This window comes from Haliotis rufescens, unplaced genomic scaffold (genome assembly GCF_023055435.1).
Source record: "Haliotis rufescens isolate VD_foot unplaced genomic scaffold, xgHalRufe1.0.p SCAF_12, whole genome shotgun sequence".
Taxonomy (NCBI): Eukaryota; Metazoa; Mollusca; class Gastropoda; order Lepetellida; family Haliotidae; genus Haliotis; species Haliotis rufescens.
Genome location: NW_025963802.1, coordinates 36,672,580 through 36,695,268, shown reverse-complemented (window position 1 = coordinate 36,695,268; position 22,689 = coordinate 36,672,580). Strand labels below are relative to the sequence as shown.

At 38.7% G+C, this 22,689-nt stretch overlaps 3 protein-coding genes across 3 annotated transcripts; 1 reads left to right on the top strand and 2 right to left on the bottom strand.

The window, feature by feature from the left end:
* Window positions 1–65: 65 nt before the first annotated feature.
* Window positions 66–2,505, top strand: LOC124136532 (M-phase inducer phosphatase-like). The gene is made up of 7 exons (XM_046502450.2): window positions 66–86; window positions 216–344; window positions 521–763; window positions 891–1,052; window positions 1,669–1,796; window positions 1,935–2,052; window positions 2,341–2,505. Exons 1-7 carry the CDS (start codon window positions 66–68, stop codon window positions 2,503–2,505), a joined length of 966 nt encoding a protein of 321 aa, XP_046358406.2.
* A 3,424-nt stretch (window positions 2,506–5,929) lies between these two features.
* LOC124136533 (M-phase inducer phosphatase-like) lies at window positions 5,930–8,368 on the bottom strand. Its single transcript, XM_048393749.1, has 7 exons — window positions 8,348–8,368; window positions 8,119–8,247; window positions 7,673–7,915; window positions 7,384–7,545; window positions 6,702–6,829; window positions 6,447–6,564; window positions 5,930–6,138 (listed from the first exon to the last, which is right to left on the bottom strand). The coding sequence occupies exons 1-7, from the start codon at window positions 8,366–8,368 to the stop codon at window positions 5,974–5,976; spliced, it is 966 nt and encodes a 321-aa protein (XP_048249706.1). The 3' UTR covers window positions 5,930–5,973.
* A 4,779-nt stretch (window positions 8,369–13,147) lies between these two features.
* Window positions 13,148–15,537, bottom strand: LOC124136534 (M-phase inducer phosphatase-like). The gene is made up of 7 exons (XM_046502452.2): window positions 15,517–15,537; window positions 14,984–15,133; window positions 14,439–14,678; window positions 14,154–14,315; window positions 13,887–14,014; window positions 13,612–13,729; window positions 13,148–13,315 (listed from the first exon to the last, which is right to left on the bottom strand). Exons 1-7 carry the CDS (start codon window positions 15,535–15,537, stop codon window positions 13,148–13,150), a joined length of 987 nt encoding a protein of 328 aa, XP_046358408.2.
* Between the last annotated feature and the right edge of the window lie 7,152 nt (window positions 15,538–22,689).

The following is a 22,689-nucleotide window of genomic DNA, read 5'->3' as shown; positions in this document are numbered from 1 at the left end:
CATTCGCCTTCAAACTGTTCAACTGTCCAACTTACATTTCTTACTATTATTATACTTGTGACATAATGTCAAGAAGGCAACTCTCGGTAAGTATTTATGTATTGTAACATTTTGACGTGTTTCACAACCATAAGACCGACTTCTTATGTTCATTTAATCATAATAAGAAACAAATTAAGGATGAAAGCAATCATATGAAAAATATTTCTTTTCAGTTTTCCAGTGACCCGTCAAATAACCTTGAGTGTCCGACTTCACCGGAAGTTTTCATCAAGAAGAGCCTTGTTTTCGATGATGACAACTCTCTAGACAGTGGCTTTGAATCTCTTGGCAGTGACATCGAGGTTTGTTACATTTCATTTAACACTATGGGCAGTTTTTATTTGCAGAAATACTAGGTATATAAATACTATACTGTAAATGATTGAAGCAAGCAAAATGAATATTTGACAGACATATGTATATTCTTAAACATTATTCTAATCAAAATAAAACAACTGATGCTATGTTTCTTTATCAGGTGTCGCCACTACCTTTGGATCATAGGAGAACTGGTTTACATGGAACGAGGAAATCTCTTTTCGGACAGAAGAGACGACGTGATGACGATGACGATGAATATCATATTCTATCTCGGCAGATGAAGAAACTTAAAACAACCAATGGTATCCACAAAGCCCAAACAGAAGTCACTTCACAGGTTGTGAAGACAGCCGTTGACAAAATGGAACAAGGGACTGATCTCATCGGTGATGGCTCACAGGTTAGTTGGAGGCTGATGGCTTCTTATTTATCAATCGAATAAAAAATGCATGCTGATTTTGAAGATGACGAGGTAACTGGAAAACAACTTCACATTTAAATCAATATCGAAATTATTTCTTTTCCAGAATCATGGTCTTCCAACTATTCAAGGAAGACACAAGGATCTCAAGTCCGTGGCTCCACACACAGTCAGTCAGCTTCTGGCAGGACAGTACGATGACGTCATATCCAGCTTCAGGATCATCGACTGTCGTTACCCATATGAATATGAAGGTGGTCATATTGAGGTATGCTACTGTCTTTAAACTCCCTCAAAACAATTCAATCATGACCATGTAATATTGTTCATGGGCTATGTTTATACCATATTAACAACATATTGATTGTATCTTTCTTAATATCTCGTGACCGCCTCTGTGGTCTAGTGGTAGAGCATCCACCCGGAGAGCGGAAGGTCAGGGGTTCGATCCCCGGGCGTCATACCAAAAGACGTTAAAAGATGGTACTTGTTGTTATCCTGTCTAACGCTCTGACTAAAACAAGGACTGGTCGGCACGGAGTCAGTACACTGTGTCTGAGTGGGGTATTCATGTTAATCTGCAGCAAGGTATCTCAGTGAGCTAGCACTATAAATCGGCATCAGCCGGACAAGTACAAGCAGCCACACACACACACACACACACACACACACACACACACACACACACACACACACACACACACACACACACACACACACACGTGCATGCACGTCACAAGTGCAATAATCTGGGACGTGACGTTAAACCCAATTTCACCTCACCTCACCTTCATATCTCTAAAAATCTAAGTTTACAGTTTACTTCAGGGTGCCTAGCATGCAGTAACAGTCTAAGTTTACATTTTACTGATTATTTACTTCAGAGTGCCGAGAACCTTCACAACGAGGCTCTGATCACAGACTTGATGACCAGCCTACAAGGGAGGGACTCCACTCAACGAAACATCCTGGTCTTCCACTGTGAATTTTCATCAGAGAGAGGCCCGAAACTGTAAGTATTTTTGTCACATCACTTACTTGAGGCATTTAACGATTCTTACATTACGACAACGATGCTTAGTTTAAATGGAAAGTAAAAAGACCATGAAAATCTAAGGCCTCTCGTTTTAAAACGGCTTCTCTGATACAGATTGCGCTGCCTCAGAAACCTTGACCGGAAGCTGAACAGTGACCGTTACCCTTTCCTCTTCTACCCGGAAGTCTACCTGTTAGATGGCGGATACAAGGCCTTTTATGAACAACATCGGGTAAGTTGATTGACACTTGATGCGGATTTAATAACTGAATACGAGTATATATGCGTGACACATGTTTTGCTGATTACGTTATCTTTATAACTACTCTCAGTGTAATACAAGAACGTGTATTGTCTATGATCTTACCAACCTACATCAATACAACAATTGATGAATACATTCTTGTTGACATTGATATCGTTTTGAAAATTTGAGAAATATTTCTTTTTCACTATTTATCATTTTTGTTGAAAGTGGATAATGTTCTATTTCAACATTATGAAATCATCATTTTTCCAGTGTCAGTGTGAACCAAAAAGCTATCTTCCCATGCTGCATCAGGATTACTCCAAACAACTACGTCACTTCCGGGTAAAGTCCAAGTCATGGACAGCAGGAGAGAAACAGAACATGCGCAGTCGACGTCTTCAAATAGATGTATCCCCTCTCAAGTTATCTCTATAGAACTGTGGAACATAATGTAACGTGAACTATTTTACATGACAGTTGGTGCTGTTGAATTTTTTAACATATATTACTGATGCTGTTGATGTTAGTGTCTGCTTGTTATTGCTGTCCGTGAGATTCATTTTGACCTGCCGTGTTAAGGTCAACAAGCCCCACTGTGATACCGATTATTGTTAATAAATATCAAACTTATAGTTCATTGAATGTCCTCATTTTTTCACATTTTGGGAAGGCATCGCAATTTGATGTTTAAAGCTGCGTTCTTTAGACGATCAAGAAATCAATGATCGTGGGTTTTAACTCCTCGACGCCCTGATTATGCTTTTAGCACTATGGCATGCACGTGGCAAAAAGTATAAGACCTTGAAATACTGTAAAACCAAACTTACTCTCCACACCTGTCTAACCAGCGCGTTGACCACAAGGCTATCCCACTGAACAATAAGAGTGTATAGAAATTGGACCTGAGACATTAAAAGTAAACTCCAATGGACGCGAGTTGAAAATTCACGCCTATGATCCAAGGTTACAGTTTATCATGGGGTTTACTTCTCGCCATCGTTATACTGAACACCTTGATAGGACTTCATATATACTTGACATGATTGGAAGATTGAGTAGCACAATGGAACTTTAACTCGACGCACTGAGAGCTCAGGTTCGATTCCACTGAGAATACAATATTAGAATTCTTGGCACCCCGACCTGTTTATAGCCCAAACTGCCAGAGTAACACCATACGCATTGAAAGCCTGCCAGTTGGTATGAAATATGAAGATACTCAAAACACTCCTGTCCCTCCTTATTATATGAATCTACATGTCAACGCCAGTGATTACAACGGGTGGTTATTCCCGGACGTTGACTTCGATTTTGTAAATTTAGGATTCAGTATGTAATGGCTGCCACTGGTGAGACAAGGATACTCTCACCTTTTCGAGAACATCTTGTAGCATCACTATTTGATAGTCATTCATAAACACATGCTCATATATTCGGAATCGTACAAGAGACTCTGCTTTTAGGCGATACGTCTTATGAACATGGAAAGTGTTTTGTCCGACACTCTGACAGTGTGGGTTCGAATCCCGAACGGGACTCAATCCCAAAAGTAAGAGAATATGTTCTTTACCAAGAAAATGTTATCCCAAATATAACATTTGTTACAGCCAAATATTGTATAGTACATACGCCAATAGACCCATGTCAGTGAATGATTTTATTTTATATTTTAGCTAATCCTTGAAATATGTCAACAAACGAATAAACTGAAACACTGTTAGTGAATATATATGGAATCTACCGTATCTGGGATTAAAGCTCACATTCAATGGTTCCTTGCACGTTTCACAAAGACAACACTCGTTGATCAATTCATTGCCCAGTTGGTTGTTTATTCTTTTCTACTGGCTAAGATAAACATTAAAGTGATCCGCCAACTATGTGGGCTTGGTTCTTTATGCGGAACAATAAGGTGGTCAGACCCCTAGCCGCGCTTCTTCACCACATGTATGAGCGAAGACAACTGTGTCTTTCGTCTCTACCAGCCTAGTTCCATGTATCTTAGTATCAGAATGTTCTGATAACTGGCGATAACCGGTGATAACTCATTTTTATGTATATGTATGTACTGTGATAACTGGTGATAACTCATTTTTATGTATATGTATGTGCTGTGATATTTCTCATTTTTACTTATATGTATGTGACGTCCTGCGTGTCTCGTAGGCCATAATGGCCGGACACTGTACACACTATTTATGTATTTTTATTGTCACTGCTGTACAGTGTGTGACACGAAAATAAAATAATTTTCTTCTTCTTCTTCTGTGAAAGAACGATCGCTTGTGCGTCCAGTGGATATTAGCTATATATACCAAGGTGTGAGAGATTATCCTGTGTTAATCACCTCGTTAAGACATAAACTTACCAGCACTACAGGGTATTTAGCAGGGTGTACATCGCCAGCTGACAATGTCAATTAAGAAGATTTGTATTCACTGAAAGAACAGAAATATATTACCGAGAAATTCTCTACTTGAGACTCAAGGTAGCTGGGTTAAAGTACGAAGTAAGCACATTTTAGCAAGGGAAGGGGAATCTTTACATAAAGATTATGAATAGATTATCAATAACAATATACAATTTAACAAATAAAAAAAGACAAGTGGTTGGGATTTGATTAACGACAAAAAATAAATTGTCGCAGAAATATCGTTCAAAAGATAATTATGCTTCAGAGTGTTGAAACCCCCCAAAATTGCCGAACACAAAAAAATACTTTGTTGCAAGATATTTTTTGAAAGTACTTTGTAATGGGCTCATAGTTGTAATTAATTTTTTTCTTCTGGTTTTGCAGCTGCAGCTGAAAAATATTCATTGCGCCTCAAGACCCACCCCCCCTCCCCCCACCCCCCACCACCCCCACCACCCGCCCCCACACACACCTCCGAAAATATAATATGATCTGTCCCTCAAAGCAGAGTTCATAGCACGATTCCGACTATATCATGAGCATGAACCACTATCAAACAGCGATGATACGAGGTGTTAGCGAAAAGATGAGAGTATCCTGCTCTACCGGTGGCACCCGTAACACACGCGAGGGCAAGTCAATTGCACACCTGAAGAAAAAAGCGGGAACATATGGTGCATGTCAAAATAGGGAGTTGAATCGGACATAAGTTTTGTCACTGATGCATCAAATTTAGAAATTTACTCCACATGTAGAAGATGGGGGCGTCAGAAATGAATTCACACGTTGTACCTTTGCTTGAATCGATCCCAACTTCTGTACACCTCCTTGTCCAATATGAGTGAATGAGTATGGTTTTACGCCGCTTTTAGCAATATTCCAGGAATGTCGGGCAGTGGACACCTGAAATGGGCTTCACACATTGTACCCATGTCGGGAATCGGAAACGGGTCTTCGGCGTGACGAGCGAACGCTTTAACCACAAGGCTACTCGACTGCCCCTTATCCAATAGGGTAGCCTAGTGGTTAAAGCGATGGTTAAACTAGTGTCAAGAGTGAGTGTGTTTAGTTTACAGTATTTCAAGGACTTAGACGTTTAACACGTGCACGACATGGTGCTGATAAAGCTAGAAATATAACCAGTGCTAAGCTGAGATCAAACCCACGATTATTGAATTCTTGCACGTCTAAAGGACGCAACTATGCACATCAAATTGCAGCACCTAGGCCGTCCGGGTCACCCGTGCACCCAAAGAGTGGAAAGAAATGAGGACATTCAATGAACTAAAAGTTTGATATTTATTGACATGAAACAATATTTGGTATCACAGTGGGGCTTGTTGACCTTAACACGGCAGGTCAAAAATGAATGTCATGGATTGCCATAACAAGCAGACACTAACATCAACAGCATCAGTAATATATGTTAACAACTTCAACAGCACCAACAGTCAGGAAAAATAGTACACGTAAGAATATTTTCCACATTGCTATAGAGATAACTTGAGTGGTGACACATCAATTTGAAGACGTCGACTGCGCATGTTCTGTTTCTCTCCTGCTGTCCATGACTTGGACTTTACCCGGAAGTGACGTAGTTGTTTGGAGTAATCCTGATGCAGCATGGGAAGATAGCTTTTTGGTTCACACTGACACTGGAAAAATGATGACGATACACTGTTAGACAGATTTCATAATGTTGAGATAGAACATTATCCACTTTTCAACAAAAATGATAAATAGTGACAAAGAAATATTTCTCAAATTTTCAAAACGATATCAATGTCAACAAGAATGTATTCATCAATTGTTGTATTGATGTAGGTTGGTAAGATCATAGACACTACACGTTCTTGTATTACACTGAGAGTAGTTATAAAGATAACGTAATCAGCAAAACATGTGTCACGCATATATATTCGTATTCAGTTATTAAATCCGCATCAAGTGTCAATCAACTTACCCGATGTTGTTCATAAAAGGCCTTGTATCCGCCATCTAACAGGTATACTTCCGGGTAGAAGAGGAAAGGGTAACGGTCACTGTTCAGCTTCCGGTCAAGGTTTCTGAGGCAGCGCAATCTGTAAAAGAGAAGCCGTATTAAAACGAGAGGCTGAGATATACATGTTCGTTTTAGTTTTCATTGAAACTAAGCATCTTTATCGTTATGTAAGTATCGTTAAGTGCCTCAAGTAAGTGATGTAACAAAAATACTTACAGTTTCGGGCCTCTCTCTGATGAAAATTCACAGTGGAAGACCAGGATGTTCCGTTGAGTGGAGTCCCTCCCTTGTAGACTGGTCACCAAGTCTGTGATCAGAGCCTCGTTGTGAAGGTTCTCGGCACTCTGAAGTAAATAATAAGTAAAATGTAAACTCAGACTGTTACTGCATGCTAGGCACCCTGAAGTAAACTGTAAACTTAGATTTTTAGAGATATGAAGGTGAGGTGAGGTGAAATTGGGTTTAACGTCACGTCCAAGATTATTGCACTTGTGACGTGCATGCACGTGTGTGTGTGTGTGTGGCTGCTTGTACTTGTCCGGCTGATGCCGATTTATAGTGCTAGCTCACTGAGATACCTTGCCGCAGATTAACATGAATACCCCACTCAGACACAGTGTACTGACTCCGTGCCGACCAGTCCTTGTTTTAGTCCGAGCGCCAGACAGGATAACAACAAGTACCATCTTTTAACGTCTTTTGGTATGACGCCCGGGGATCGAACCCCTGAGCTTCCGCTCTCCGGGTGGATGCTCTACCACTAGACCACGGAGGCGGTCACGAGATATTAAGAAAGATACAATCAATATGTTGTTAATATGGTATAAACATAGCCCATGAACAATATTACATGGTCATGATTGAATTGTTTTGAGGGAGTTTAAAGACAGTAGCATACCTCAATATGACCACCTTCATATTCATATGGGTAACGACAGTCGATGATCCTGAAGCTGGATATGACGTCATCGTACTGTCCTGCCAGAAGCTGACTGACTGTGTGTGGAGCCAAGGACTTGAGATCCTTGTGTCTTCCTTGAATAGTTGGAAGACCATGATTCTGGAAAAGAAATAATTTCGATATTGATTTAAATGTGAAGTTGTTTTCCAGTTACCTCGTCATCTTCAAAATCAGCATGCATTTTTTATTCGATTGATAAATAAGAAGCCATCAGCCTCCAACTAACCTGTGAGCCATCACCGATGAGATCAGTCCCTTGTTCCATTTTGTCAACGGCTGTCTTCATAACCTCTGACGTGACTTCTGTTTGGGCTTTGTGGATACCATTGGTTGTTTTAAGTTTCTTCATCTGCCGAGCTAGAATATGATCTTCAGCACCATCATCATCACGTCGTCTCTTTTCTCCGAAAAGGGATTTCCTCGTTCCATGGAAACCAGTCCTCCTATGATCCAAAGGTAGTGGCGACACCTGATAAAGAAACATATCATCACATGTTTTATTTGGATTAGACATTTTTTTATGAATATAGCTATTTATTTATAATATTTATTGGATATTTCTGGCAAATATTTTTTAATTTTGTTTCAAGCATTTACAGGATAGTATATTGATATACCTATGTATTTCTGCAAATAAGAACTGCCCATGGTGTTAAATGAAATGTAACAAACCTCGCTGTCACTGCCAAGAGATTCAAAGCCACTATCTCGAGAGGTTTCATCTTCGAAAACCAGACTCTGTTTGATGGAGTCTTCCGGTGAAGTCGGGCATTCAAGGTTATTTGACAGGTCACTGGAAAACTGAAAAGACAAGACAAAAATATAATATATAAATATATATATTCTTCATCCTTATAAAAATTTTACTGATTATGAAAATAAGAAGCATGTTATTACTTACCGTCATCTGCCTTCGTGACATTATGACACAAGTATTTTCAAATTGTTTCAATAATAGTAAGAAATGTAAGTTGGACAGTTTAACAGTTTGAAGTCGAATGATTCAATATCTGTGCATTCTCGTGTTTATATACCTGTACTAAAACAACATAGTAACATAACAAAGAAAACACTCGTTAATCGGTTCATTATCCACTTAACCGTACTTTATTCATAATGGCTAATGAAAACATAGTTAAACACTAACATAATACTAAGTCGGGCTTGGTGTGAATGTACGATCGCTTGCGTCCCCCGTAGATATGGAACCACCCATACAAGGGTGTGAGGGGGATTATCCGGGTTTAATCACCGGGTTGGACATGAGACGTACCGGTAGCCCATGTGTTGATAACACAGAATTCAAATAGTTTTGGTCGTCAGTTGGATGACAATTAAGGACAATTTGTATTTACTTTGGGAACAAGATATTTAATACGGGCACACTTTCTGCGTGGATTCCCCACTGGCTGGGTTAAGGTGTAAAGTAAGCAGATTTATCAAGCGGTTGTTAGGATGATCTGGATTAGCTCGATTAGACCCACCCTTGTAGAAAACGACTGAATGGTTGGATGGATGTTCACTCAAATTCTGTGAAACAATAATTGTTTTGTATTTCATATTGGTTTCATGTGATTATAACCTTGAAAGAGTCATAAAGAATTGCCATTGTTATACGCAGATATATGGAATTTCTTGTAAAGCTTTATCTCGGTTTTCTGAACAAATTGAAGTATCACGTTATTATAGAAACTTATGTTTATCTAACAGTTTTTTTTGCGTTTACTCGAAGGATGGCGTGATTTATATAACTACAAAATATTTGTTTTGCCTTTGAACTACATGTTGAGGTAAATAATGGGTGAGTGAGTGAACTCGGTAGTTCGGCGTGAAGAACCTAAGTACACATCACGTTCACATTAAATAAAACTGGAGTGAGTGAGTATGGTTTTACGCCGCTTTTAGCAATATGCCAGCAATATCACGGCGGGTGACACCAGAAATAAGCTTCACACATTGAACCCCACCGACCCAATTAAACTTGAGCCATTCGAAGGACAAAGTACATAAAATAATAATATAGAGATATTTGTGATATTGTATAATAAAAAGTGTTGATAATGTTCAATTTTACAGTTAATGTGGATGCTATTGAGGTGGGTTGAACTTTTGTTTGTGTGATAATATTTAATGCTGTTTTGACATGTGGAAATTGTACTTTCTCGTTTCTGTTGCATGTTCCATACCATGTCTATATTATAACAATGGTGTATACTTTGATGTAAATTATGGATCAATATTCTGTCAGGTTATACACTCCCGTCTCAGGCTTGGCTGCAGTGATCTTAACTCCGACAAATTTGCCAGATTTATTTCCGACAGCGCGAGATGTTGTTGTGGCTATCATACGGAAGATGCACTTCATTTCTTCCTTACGTGTCCCTTAAACAGTACATTAAGGCAAGATATGTATTATTTCGTAAAAGGCTACGATTTAAATTCAATTCTAAATGGTAATTTACATTTAACGACTGTAACAAATCTTGAAATTTTGAAATCAGTGCACAGTTTTATTCGATCTTCTTGCCAATTTAGAGATTTTGTCTGAGATGTTGGCTTTGCTATATGATACTGCGATGTTGTTGTGCTGGATGTAAATAATAACGTAGCTGTAGTTACGAAAGATAATCCAGTAATTAAACACTTACAGAACAATACTTATCTTTGCTGTCAATTATATAATGTATGCTATCTCTTATGTCACTTTCAATACATTGTAATTTGTATGTGTATCATGTTTGGGAGAGGCATTCAGATTAGCAAACTTTGCTTGGTTGCCAATCCCTCCACTTAATGGAAATAAGTATGTTTATATCATGTCTATTCCTGTGTCAAACATATCAGAATAATAGGTTTCGTCTCGTTCGCATAGAAATATAATGATCATGTACCCTTTCCATAATGATAAGTAATCTCTATTGAAAGTAGAGTCCATTGTACGATTCCGACATTTTCGTAATCCTCTGTTTATGAATCACTATCAAATAGTGATGATAGGGTTCACCGATGGCACCGTCACAAACACATGCAGGGGCAGATCAACTTGTTTACCCGAGAAAACACGGGTACGTATGGTTCAAGTCAACAAAGGGAATTGCATGGTATCACATGAATATACATGGAAGCATATTTCAAAGATCAGGACATCTAATCGTTGACCTGTTTTGTTTTTATAGGAAAGCTAGACGGTGATAGTAATTTGTCTCATATTAATGCATTTTCCAAAGAAATCGAAAAAAGTTTAATTTTATACAGTTCACCTTATTTGACATCTATGATGTGTCAGTCCAAGTAGCATTGTTTAAACTAAGGAAGAACACTACATGTATGTCTGCAACGTATTACTATTCACAATAAAGAGTGACATACTTAATGTCATTCTACAGGTAGGACATGATATGTTTACCTTTTTCGCGAGCACCCAGTGTCAACACTGATTTTCGGTGATCCATTCAGATACTTTTCACCACTATTTTGCCTTTTAGGACTAATGGAATCGATTTCGGGGGATAATCGTTATTGTCTCATGAATTTGGAAATTAATCGCAATAACAGGCGATTTGACACGGAAGCTAATACTTCTTGTTTAGTCATTGTCAGTAGGCATATGTAAATAATTATGTGTACTAACTACTAAATAACTATAGGTTACAAAATGCAAAGTTGCGGATACTGCAATATTCAAAGGATGTGTGGCAATACTTTTTGTGCAGAATACACGATAGAAACCTACCAAGAGAATGTATTTCAAGTTCTGGGGATGACAGATAGCTTGGATTTTGACGCTTTTCTACATAAGACTGTGACGTCATATCTTTTGCCTCACGGTGAGGAAATAATAGTGATGTGCGGTGAAGAAGGAAACCTTTGCAAGGCTTGCTTAGTTTTCTTTAGGAGTGCCCACATCATATTAGCGTACGAAGTTGCTGTGCTACATGCTGTCAATGCCTGCCATTAAATTTAATGCCCGAGTGAAGTATTACGCTGCAGAGAACAGCTTGAGCATAAACAGCGCCATATTTTGTGTAAAAGCAGTTGTCTGTGATTCCGTGAGTCAGACTGACAACCCATTCAAAACATTGGACTCGACCAATGTCGCTTCACTCAGATGAACACCAGAGGCTTCGCATTTCATAAAGTCATGGCTTCGCGTTCGGTTTCAATTTCAATTTAGCGCGATTAAAGTTAATCCAGCTCTACATTGCAAATACAGTATGTTTATCTTCTTAATGATTGTTCCTCCCGATGTTTATATTTATGAGTGTATGAGGAGTGTTGTTCGTCGATGTAAGCAGTATCATATCTCCCATTGTGTAATGATATATAACTTCATGTATAGCGTTAGGTTCAGTGAACATATGGATCACACTGAATGCTTGTAACACAATGCATTAATTATTACTCAACTATCTTCATGGAATAGGTAGCACATAGGGAATGTTTAATCAGACACATCAAAAGTTTTATCTGGCCCCATAAAAGTAAAATAAAAGACTATGTGTACATTCACCTTAGTTTCATTTGTATGAATAAAAGCAACAAAATCCTTTCTATATTCATAAGAAAACTCTGCCAAAAGCAGAGTCAATTGTACTTATCCGACTATATCAGGAGCATGTGTTTATGAATCACTATCAAATAGTGATGATCCCAGATATTCGCTGAAGTCATCAGTGCTTCATTGAGTGGTGACAGTCGAACCGGCAGGAGAATGTGTTACCATTTAAAGTAAAGCTTGTGGTTAGTGGCTAAAATGCTAACTATCATTCAATTACAATTGTTTTTACTGTAAATTTTTCATCAATAAAATTTCTCATAATCTACATTTTGTACTTTTAAGGTGTTGGAACTGGTACATGCGACAATGTAAATTTTAATGAAAAGTGTCTTGTTCATTCTTACTATTAGATACAAAATACGAATATTTAATTGCACATATGCCAATTAACATGATTTCCTTATTTTAGCTAATCACTGTTATATGTTAACAAATGGACAACATTGAGGGAACAGTGAATGTGTATGCAATGTACCACATCTGGGATGAGAACTCACATTTAATGGATCCTCTGCTAATATTTTGATGAAAGTTTGTTGCTGTGTCGTTATATATTAACTCCCTCGCCTATTATCAACCACATGACTATAAGGTAATCGAACTTTCTTTCATGATTTAAAGTTATTATGAACATGTGATCGGTTTTTATTAAGTCCAAAGCAAATTTCGTAATGTGCCATTGTAGACAGTTGACTTGCCTTTAATGTTTGCAAGTGTTTATGACGTATGTCACAGGTGTTGCAAGATATGTTAACCTTTTCACGAACACCTGGTATCATCACTAGTTGATAGTGATTCATACACACATTTACATGATACAGTCATGAGATCATTTCACCCGGCCTTATCGATTTATAAAACCATACAGATAAAATAATATTACGAGGCTAGGATTGTAATGGTGACAAGCAAGAGTGGAGAGATAATGACAAAGAATTGTATGTGTGGAATTTATTCACATGAAACAATAATGGATTAACAAAAGAATATCACAGAATAGTTGATGACCTTAACACAGCAGGTCACAATATATAATCAGTCTTCCGCAATTGCAACATATCGGCACTAGCTTCAACAACGTCTGCAACATAGTTCAACAAGAACAAGAACAACATTTAGTTCTTTGCGTGAGCAGTTCATCTTTTACCATAAAGATAACTTGAGTGGAGACGCATCCATTTGGAAACGCCGACTGCGCATGCTCTGTTTCTGTCCTGCTGTCCATGACTTTGATTGAACCCGGAACTGACGTAGTTGTTTGGAGTAATCTTGATGCAGCATGGGAAGGTAGGATCTTGGTTCGCACTGACACTAACAAAATGATGAAAGGAATCTGTTAGAAACATTTGGAATATGTAGATTGATAAAACATTAATGTTCAACAAAAATCAATAGTGAAAAGATATTTCAATGTCAGTACGATTGTATGCCTATATTGTTGAATTGATGTAGGTTGGGCACCCTATAAGACAAATTAGAAATAATGCATAGACTAATACATACATTTTGTTGTCAACACATACTCCTGAATAAAGTAGACTAACATATTGACATAAGAACATGCTCACATTTGAATATCAAAGTATGTAATAAGTGCATTAACCTACCTCATGTTGTTCATAGAAGGTCTTGTATCCGCCATCTAACAGGTACACTTCCGGGTAGAAGAGGAAAGGGTAACGGTCACTGTTCAGCTTCCGGTCAAGGTTTCTCAGATGGCGCAATCTGTATGATGGGAAACCACGATGAATGAAAGTTGTACTTGTAATTATTATTCATAGACAACTTTAATACAGGATAAATGTAACAGCAATATTTATTTATTAAATTTGCTTAGTGTCGTTTAGAATCAGTTGCCTCAAGTGATGTGGCAAATGCTTACAGCTTTGGGCCTCTCTCTGATGAAAATTCACAGTGGAAGACCAGGATGTTCCGTTGAGTGGAGTCCCTCCCCTGTAGACTGGTCACTAAGTCTGTGATCAGAGCCTCGTTGTGAAGGTTCTCCGCTCCCTGTAAGTAAACAAATTGGCAAACTATAAATTCGGAATATTAAAAAAGCTGATATATAAGGAATCATTATATGAACGTCCACATATACACCCGAGCTATAGTAGCATTTATCTCATCCCTGATGAAGACAATAGCATACCTCAATGTGACCCCCTTCATATTCATACGGGTAACGACAGTCGATGATCCTGTAGCTGGAAATGATGTCTTCGTAGTCTCCTGCCAGAAGTTTACTAACTGTTTGTGGAGCCACAGAACTGAGATCCTTGTGTCGTCCTTGTATAGTTGGGAGACTATGAACCTGAAATGCAAAAGAGAACTGTTATTTACTTGAAATGAGATTATTGTTAGTCGGTATTAATCCCCAAAATGATTAATTTAACCGTTATTCAATTGATTTGGATAAGAATTTGTTTCAACTAACCTTTGAGCCATCGCCAATAAGACCTGTATCGTTTTGCATTTTATCGACGGCTGTCTTCATAACAATGGACGTCACTTCAGCTTGGGCTTTGTCGGAAATTTTGGGTGATCGAAGTTTCTTGACCTGCCAAACAGCGTGACCTTCAGCGTCCTCTTCACGTGATCTCTTGCCCGAGAAGAGCGATCTCCTGGTGCCATGGAAACCATTCCTTGTCTTATGATCCAATGCCAGAGGAGATACCTGATAAGAGATAAGTTCCAATATATGTATACAAGCTTATAAGCCAGGATTAGGTCAGTTCCCAACAGTCACAACCTGCTCAAGTTCCTGCATCGTCGAGGGGCGATGGTGCAGCCTTGTGGTCGAGGCGTTCACTCGTCACGCCGAAGGGTGTGTTCGATTCACCACATAGCTACAAAGTGGCCGATATCTGTTGTCCCCCGCCGTTATATTGCTTGGATATTGCTAAAAGCGGCGTAAAACCCAACTAACTGCATCGGTGTGACAACGAACAAGGAAAGAAGGATTTACCAAGATGAACATACCTCATTGTCGCTGCTCATAGATTCAAAGCCGCTATCATTTGAATCTTCTTCGTCGAAATCGAGGCTCTTTGGTATGAAGACATCCGGCGAACTCATGCACACATCACCAGAGGTTGTTAAATCCTCAAATAGGGAAGGTTCCATGCAAAACTGAAATGAAGCAGAATAAATGCGTAATGCAAATTGTTCTTTTCCCTGCCACATGTCACATTCCCTGTGACATTGGTGCCCCAGTCGTCTATGGCACCGCAATTCGTCCTATAGACGTACAAGATGTCGTGAGTTCGAAATTGGTTCGCCATAATTATGTTTCTTGGTTTGTCAGTACCAAACCATGCTCGTGGGTTTCACCAATGTGGTAAATGTCTTAGACCTGCATCATTTCGGACTTTCCTCCTACATGAAGCCGACACGCAGTGATATAACTGGAATACGGCGGCGTTAAAACAAACTCACTCACTCATGATAAATGTAAACGTAATACTCCATGAAAATTTTAAATTGAGTCAACGGAATACATCTGTTATTCTTACCTTCAGCTGTTTTCTTGACATGGTGGAATCGGTTTCTTCGAGGGAATTCTGTAATGTTAAGAAATCGTTGTATGATGGTGTGTACTCGTCAAGTATTAGACGGAGAATGATACTGAATCTGTCCTATCCAATGTTTATATATCTTTCTAAAACAACATATTTACATAACAAAGGCAGCACTCGTTGATCGATTCAGTAACGAATTGATCTCACATTGGATATACTTGGTAACGGAAACAAAGATAAACAAAATATTATAATAGTGATCTTGGGCTTGGTGTGAAAGTACTATCGCTTGTGCGTCCAGTGGATATTTAGCGACCTATACGAAGTGTGAGAGGGATTATCTCGGCGTAATCACCAGGTAGGACATCAAATGTACCGTGCACCCGTGTTTGCACAATACATGGTTAAGATCGTTCTAGTCGTCAGCTGAATGACAATTAAGGACAATTTGTTTTAACTGGCGGAACGCGGTATTTTATTGGGACACACTTTGGGCACGGATTCCCCAGCTAGCGGGATTAAGGTGTATCGTAGTCAGATTGATCTGGATTAGGTGGATTATATCAACACGTGTAGATTACGCTGTTGATACTTAAGAAACAGTAACATAGAATGGGAAACCCCTTGGGTATCTGAATATCTTCAGCTTCAGAAACCGCCGGGCTTAAGAAAGTACACACCCATGTTTGATGGTGGCTAAAATGAAACAAACAAGTTTTGGACGTGAAGTTTCCAGTGTTCCCGCGACTGTTTTCAGCCTAGTAACGTTTCGAAAGCGTTTGTGATACTTTTGGTCACATCCAATTTTCAAACTGTACTTTCTTTCGCCTGGTGGTTTACATTGCAAGATAACTTTGGGTTTCCGTTTTAACGATGATTTATTCTTAACACATATGTGCTTAAACCTACTTGCAATTATATCTATAAAATGTAATATTCGTTGTTTTTAAATTGAAACAAATCATATCCAACATTGAAGTAGTTCCATTTATGTACTTAGACATGATTTACTGTAGTACGTTAATAAACCTATTAAAAATGAAATTGTCAAATACATTTTGAATGATCATAAATCATATTCTTATTAACATAACCTCCTCAACAAACACATTGGAATAATGCTATAAACCTATTTCTGGTGTCGTCCCCCGCGAGATATGGATGGACTTTTGCTATATATTTCGGCTATACTCCCTCACTCACTCGTAACCTACCAGTCAGCAATGCAAATACATTCGGTTTGTAGAAGGCAGTTTAACCCTCAGTAAATATAGCCCCTACATTCACAGCAAATAGAAATGTGAGACGACTGTCGCATTGACACTGAGCCTTGAGAGCGGAACAGCGATGAGCTGGTGGTGTCAGCATCCTCATCAATAGATTGCCTTCCACCAAGTACCGCACCTATGACTATGTGAGATGAAGGCGTCAATAATTAATGTTCGGACAGATGCAACTCAGAACGAAGACAAATATATATCACGACATCTTAATTTTATAGAAATATATTTGATTAATCTTTTTAATGTTACATGTTTGACTTTACACAAATATATGAAACTGGAATCTGAAACGAAATAGATATGTTCAGTTAAGAGAAATTTAATCATTCGAACCCACAGAGAACTTTTCGGAGAATTTGAAGACTGCCTAACACTGCAGCCTTCTGCAATACACAGATTGTCAGAAGGGCTGTTTTCCTGGAAGCAAACACGGGTACTCTCCCAGGCCAATGCCAGTCAACAGATTTAAGAGGTACCAAACCTAGGTCACCGAGAAAAATGGGGAGTCGGACAACTTGTTATAGAAATATATTTGATTAATATTTTTAATGTTACATGTTTGACTTTACACAAATATATGAAACTGGAATCTGAAACGAAATAGATATGTTCAGTTAAGAGGAATTTAATTATTCTTTTAACTGGATGGTCAGCTGAGTTCGGAAGTACGATACACAGTACTTGTTGTTTTCATGTATTTTCTTTCACGTATGGTTTTCGCAAGCTTTTAAGATGTCAAATATATGAAAATATTCTTTAACTTAGGGGCAAAAGAAGGTATACCGAATTTGTTTTTTTATTTAATTCCCAATTGAAAGAACTATTGTTAAATTTGTTAATGTCGATTTAACCATCACTCATTCCTGCAATTGTAAAATGTAATCTGTGTCTAGGAAACTGTGTGTAAAAATAGAGAGTGAGTTAAATGTTACATCGCATCGGCAATATTACAGCCGTATAGCACTTTGATCAAGGTATTCAGATCAGGTGTAAAATTAAATTGGTTCAATGAAGACTAGAGTAATAAATGAGTTTGCAACCACGTGACCCATGCCATGTTTGAAATATATATTTGTGCCGAAAAAAGCGACACATTTCTTTTTCAAGGATAAGATGTTTAAGATACACATCATCAGTTGTGTAGCATGACAAATATTATGATAATTCTTTTTAAAGTTTTGAATCAAAATATATTAAAAAAATATAAAACTAAGCAGAAGAATTCTTTGAGTGTTGACTAAGTGCCAAAACAGTTAATTTTTGGATACAATATCGATAACTTAAATTTTTTTCAATTAAATATCAAAGTTTGTAAGATATGATAAAATCAACTGAGAGGTAGTTTCTTTTTCCTCTTCATCAGTTTATGTATACAAATCTGAATGTATATGAAGATCTATGCTCAAACTCGATATTATATAATAACACAAATACCGTATTCGACGTAATAACACACGAGTGCGTATTATACGCGAAAAGGGAAAGGAAGCGATGCGTATTATATGCGAATAGGGGTCGGACGGGGGTGCTTATTGGGATTGTTCACTAGCCAATATATCAGCGGGGCGCTTATTACGTCGAATACGGTACAGTTTTTATTCTGGCTGAGTCAAATTTCATATTTAGATGATAAAGCTTTAATAAACACTTTCCATATTCATAAGAAATCTCTAAACGTAGAGGCCAATGTACAATTCCGACTTCCTTACGAGCATGTGTTTATATATCATTATTAATTAGTAATGACACCAGGTGTTCGCGGAAAGATGAGCGTATCCTGCTCCACCGTTACAGTGGATGGTGAAGGTCACTACGTATCTGTGTCAAGATGAGGATCATACCCTGTACATTTATGTTAAGATTTCAATTTAAACACCAAATAAATAAAGCGACAAAACCCTTTCAATAGCCAATATAGATCTTTGCATTAAGCAGAGTCGATTGCACGATTCCGGCTATATGATGGGCATGTGTTTATGAATCACTATCAAATGGTAAAAGCATCATTTAGTATAAGATCATATTCCCATGTAACTAAACTAGTTTGTGAACGTTTATTTAATTATATTCACAAAGCGTAACGCCATGGTTTATCATAGGATTACGAATGTCGTAAACAAAGAACGCTTTAAATTGGTGAATCGGAGCCCTGGCTATGAGGTATACTACTACATAAAGTGTTGTTTTGACGAAACAAAAATAATATGCTGCAACGACAAGGGAATTAACCATCCGAAATATGAAAAATCCTCTTTTAGAGTTGAGATTTTAATAATGAAAATATTGAAACTAATAATGGTGTATGTCTAACATTAGGTTAATGCTGTGGGTCAGCCAGGAGAGGCAAAGTCATTCTTTCTGTTTGCATTTTGTTTCTGTTTGCATGACGTATATCAATTTGACGTGCGTGTGGTGGCAAATCAGATGAAGTTAAGCAACGTCGGTCGCGGGGAGTCCTTGGTGAGAGTTTCTGGGGCTTCGGTCCTGCCCCACATTAAGGCACATGTAACACATGTGGCGTCTCCTTGGGCAAGTGACTTTGTTCAAAATGTGCCTCTGTTCACCCAGCAGTGAATGGGTACCCAGTTTGATGAGATGGCAATGTGGTTGTTAACCATCTACCGCCGAACAGGCAACTTGGGTTGTATGGTCCCCAGGGAGCAGAGAATGATTCGTGAGTGCACTCAGCACCAGGTAATAATAGCGTTTTGAGCAGTCGAACCCACAGAGAACCTTTCGGAGAATTTGAAGACTCCCCAACATTGCAGCCTTCTGCAAAACACAGATTGTCAGAAGGGCTGTTTTCCTGGAAGCAAACACGGGTACTCTCCCAATGCCAGTCAACAGATTAAGAGGTACCAAACCTAAGTCACCGAGTAAAAATGGGGAGTCGGACAACTTGTTACTTAAGATGAAAGCGTGACATTTCGAACGTGAGGTCCGCATATCTGCCATGTTTTCCTGAACCTTGTCAATCACATTAGTGTCAAAAGGGACAGAAAATTCAATAATATAAATGATTTCATTTGATTAATGAAAAAGGACAAGATCAGGGTTGTTTGCCTGGATACGTCTGAGGCTGTAAACGGGCCTATTCCAAAGAATTTTGTACTTTTTCATTTTCCATAACGCCCTCTACATATTCTGGGTCTTACCATGGATGGACCTCTGTGTCAAAGCCACAAGCATTGCGAAAAGGGTAATAAAATGATCGAGCTACACCTTCATGTCGCTTAAGATACTGTGTTTGTGCCAAAGCTGGGCATCTACTGACAATGTGTTGGACAGTCTCATTAAATTCATTGCATTATCTACTTTTCATATTCACATCTTGATGCAAAATCACACATTGACGGTTTTGAGTGAGAAGTGACTGGTCCTGAGCAGCAAACAGAAAGCCTTCTGTTTCTCCTTTCATGCTGGTCGACTTCATCTAAGCAAAGGACTCTATAGGGTTGCTCACCTTCTCAACACACTGCACACATACTCGATGCAGTGGTCGTTCAAATAGCCTATCCTTGAAAACCTGATTCGATATGGTACCTCGCTTGGTTGACACTCATTTCTGTACCGTCCAGCAGTACGGAACCATCAACAAAATCAACACTGACAATGAGGTTATGTCCCACACCGATCCGAATTGGCTCGTTTAAGAAAACTGTGGAATGCCTTGTTTTCATCACAAGTCTTGACATGCTTCACAAGAGGATCATCAGACAAATAAATGTGTGCAGAAGCGCACAATAAAATTCTATCATTAAGAGCCTCCACGTTAATCAACCCACGCCCTCTCATTTTGATTGGTAAATAAATATAAGCGATTTGGGGATGAGATAGGATGGAAGGATCTATTGTCTGACACGACTCTTCAAGTGAGGGTGTCAATACCCTGAATTCAATCATGACAAGGTTAAATAAAGATAAATCTCATCGTTTCTCCATAGCAGATTCTTCGGAATACATTGGTCCTACCATAAAACTGGAATTCTATTAGCAACTGCGATGGACGTGACTGCGCAATCACAATATATGTAGTAGCACGATATGTAAGCACGTCCAGCATAGTTCGCTGGGTTTTTATTCTAACCTGGAATTCCTTCGGTGAATCATGTTACATATACAGTAAATATTTACTCACAGGGCACATTACTTCATATCATGGATTTCAACGAATCCTCGTTCCCCGATAATATTTCGAGGTTTGTCAGTACCATACCTGTACTCGTGGGTTTCTTTAAAGTGAGGTGGCACGGGTGGCCCAGTCGTCTAAGGCGCCGCCATTCGCTGTGCAGAGTTGCGTCCCTTGAACACGCCAGAAACCTATGATTGTTGGTTCGAATCCCGGTTCGCCCCGATTATGTTTCTAGGTTTGTCAGCACCATACCCGTGCTCGCGGGTTTCACCGAAGTGGTAAACGTCTTAGACCTGCATCACTTCGGGCTTTCCTCCCACATTAAGTTGACGCGCCGTGATATAACTGGAATATTGTTAAAAGCGGCGTTAAACCCAACTCACTCACTCACTCTTTAAAGTGATAAACGTCTGAGAACTGCATCACTTCAGACTTTCCTGGTTAAATAGGTAAATTATAATACTTAGTTTGGATTTTCATTCACTATATCAGCATTTGGAAAATTTATTTTTTGACAACACGATATTGTAACTGTAAACTGCAAATTAAATTTATTCATAATATACTCAATCTTTCAGGGTCACACCTTTTTTTTGGAGGGGAGTTTTTTGGAGGGTGTTTCCTCCGGCTGCAAACTTCCGCTGGTGACAATTCGGGAAAACCTGATTGGCCAACAATACCAAGATGCCGTTCTTCGTCCAGTGGTAGTCCCTCATTTTGACAACCATCCTCTTCAGACAAGACCTGTTTCCATGGACGACAATGCTAGACCACACAGATCTCGGGCAGTTTTGGCTTATTTGCGTCAAGAAGCTATTGCCACTCTTCCTGTAGTTCGGATCTTAATCCGATTGAGCATCTCTGGGACATTATTGGCCGGAAAATCAGACATCGTGATCCCCAAGTTCAAAATCTCGCTGGACTTGAAGCCGCATTTCATGAAGAATAGATTCGTTTGCCTCAGAGAAACAGAGATCTTGTCACTTCCGACAACGAATCGTAAAAGAGAAATCCTGTATATAAACGGACATACATATTATTTCAACAGACGCGTTGTACTTGAATAGCGAGTGAGTGAGTATGGTTTTACGCCGCTTTTAGCAATATTCCAGCAATATCACGGCGAGGGACACCAGAAATGGGCTTCACATATTGTACCCATGTCGGGAATCGAGCCCGGGTTTTCGGCGTGACGAGCGAACGCTTTAACCACTAGGCCACCAGACCGCCCCACATGAATACAAAAGAAGGCGTCAAAATAGTTATATTTACAACCTCGATCAACTTCTATTCCATCTTATCAAAAAAGAGTCCATACATATATCTTACAGAAGACACAAAACGTGGATTGATCATTTATTGTTAACAATTAATTATAACCAAGCAATGATTATTTTCGACGTTTTTCCATAGGGCTTGGGGGCAGAATAGGTACCAGATTTGGGCACAGCATCATTGTTGCCCTACTAACTAGTTTATATCAATTAGCCGTAGCATTTAATGCTATTTGGTTGATATCTAATATACATTGGTTTGACTTCATATCACCTTACCATAAGTGCATATTGTCTGTCAGGATAATTATAATATGACAACTACATGCTGCTTATGATACTAAGTAATGGAGGACATGACTGCACATCAACAAATGTTAAGTACATTTAATTGGATATATATCATAAACGTTCTTTATCTGAAGCACTTGTTTGAACTCCCATGCTCAATGTGTGAATGTGAATGTGTCAAAACGTA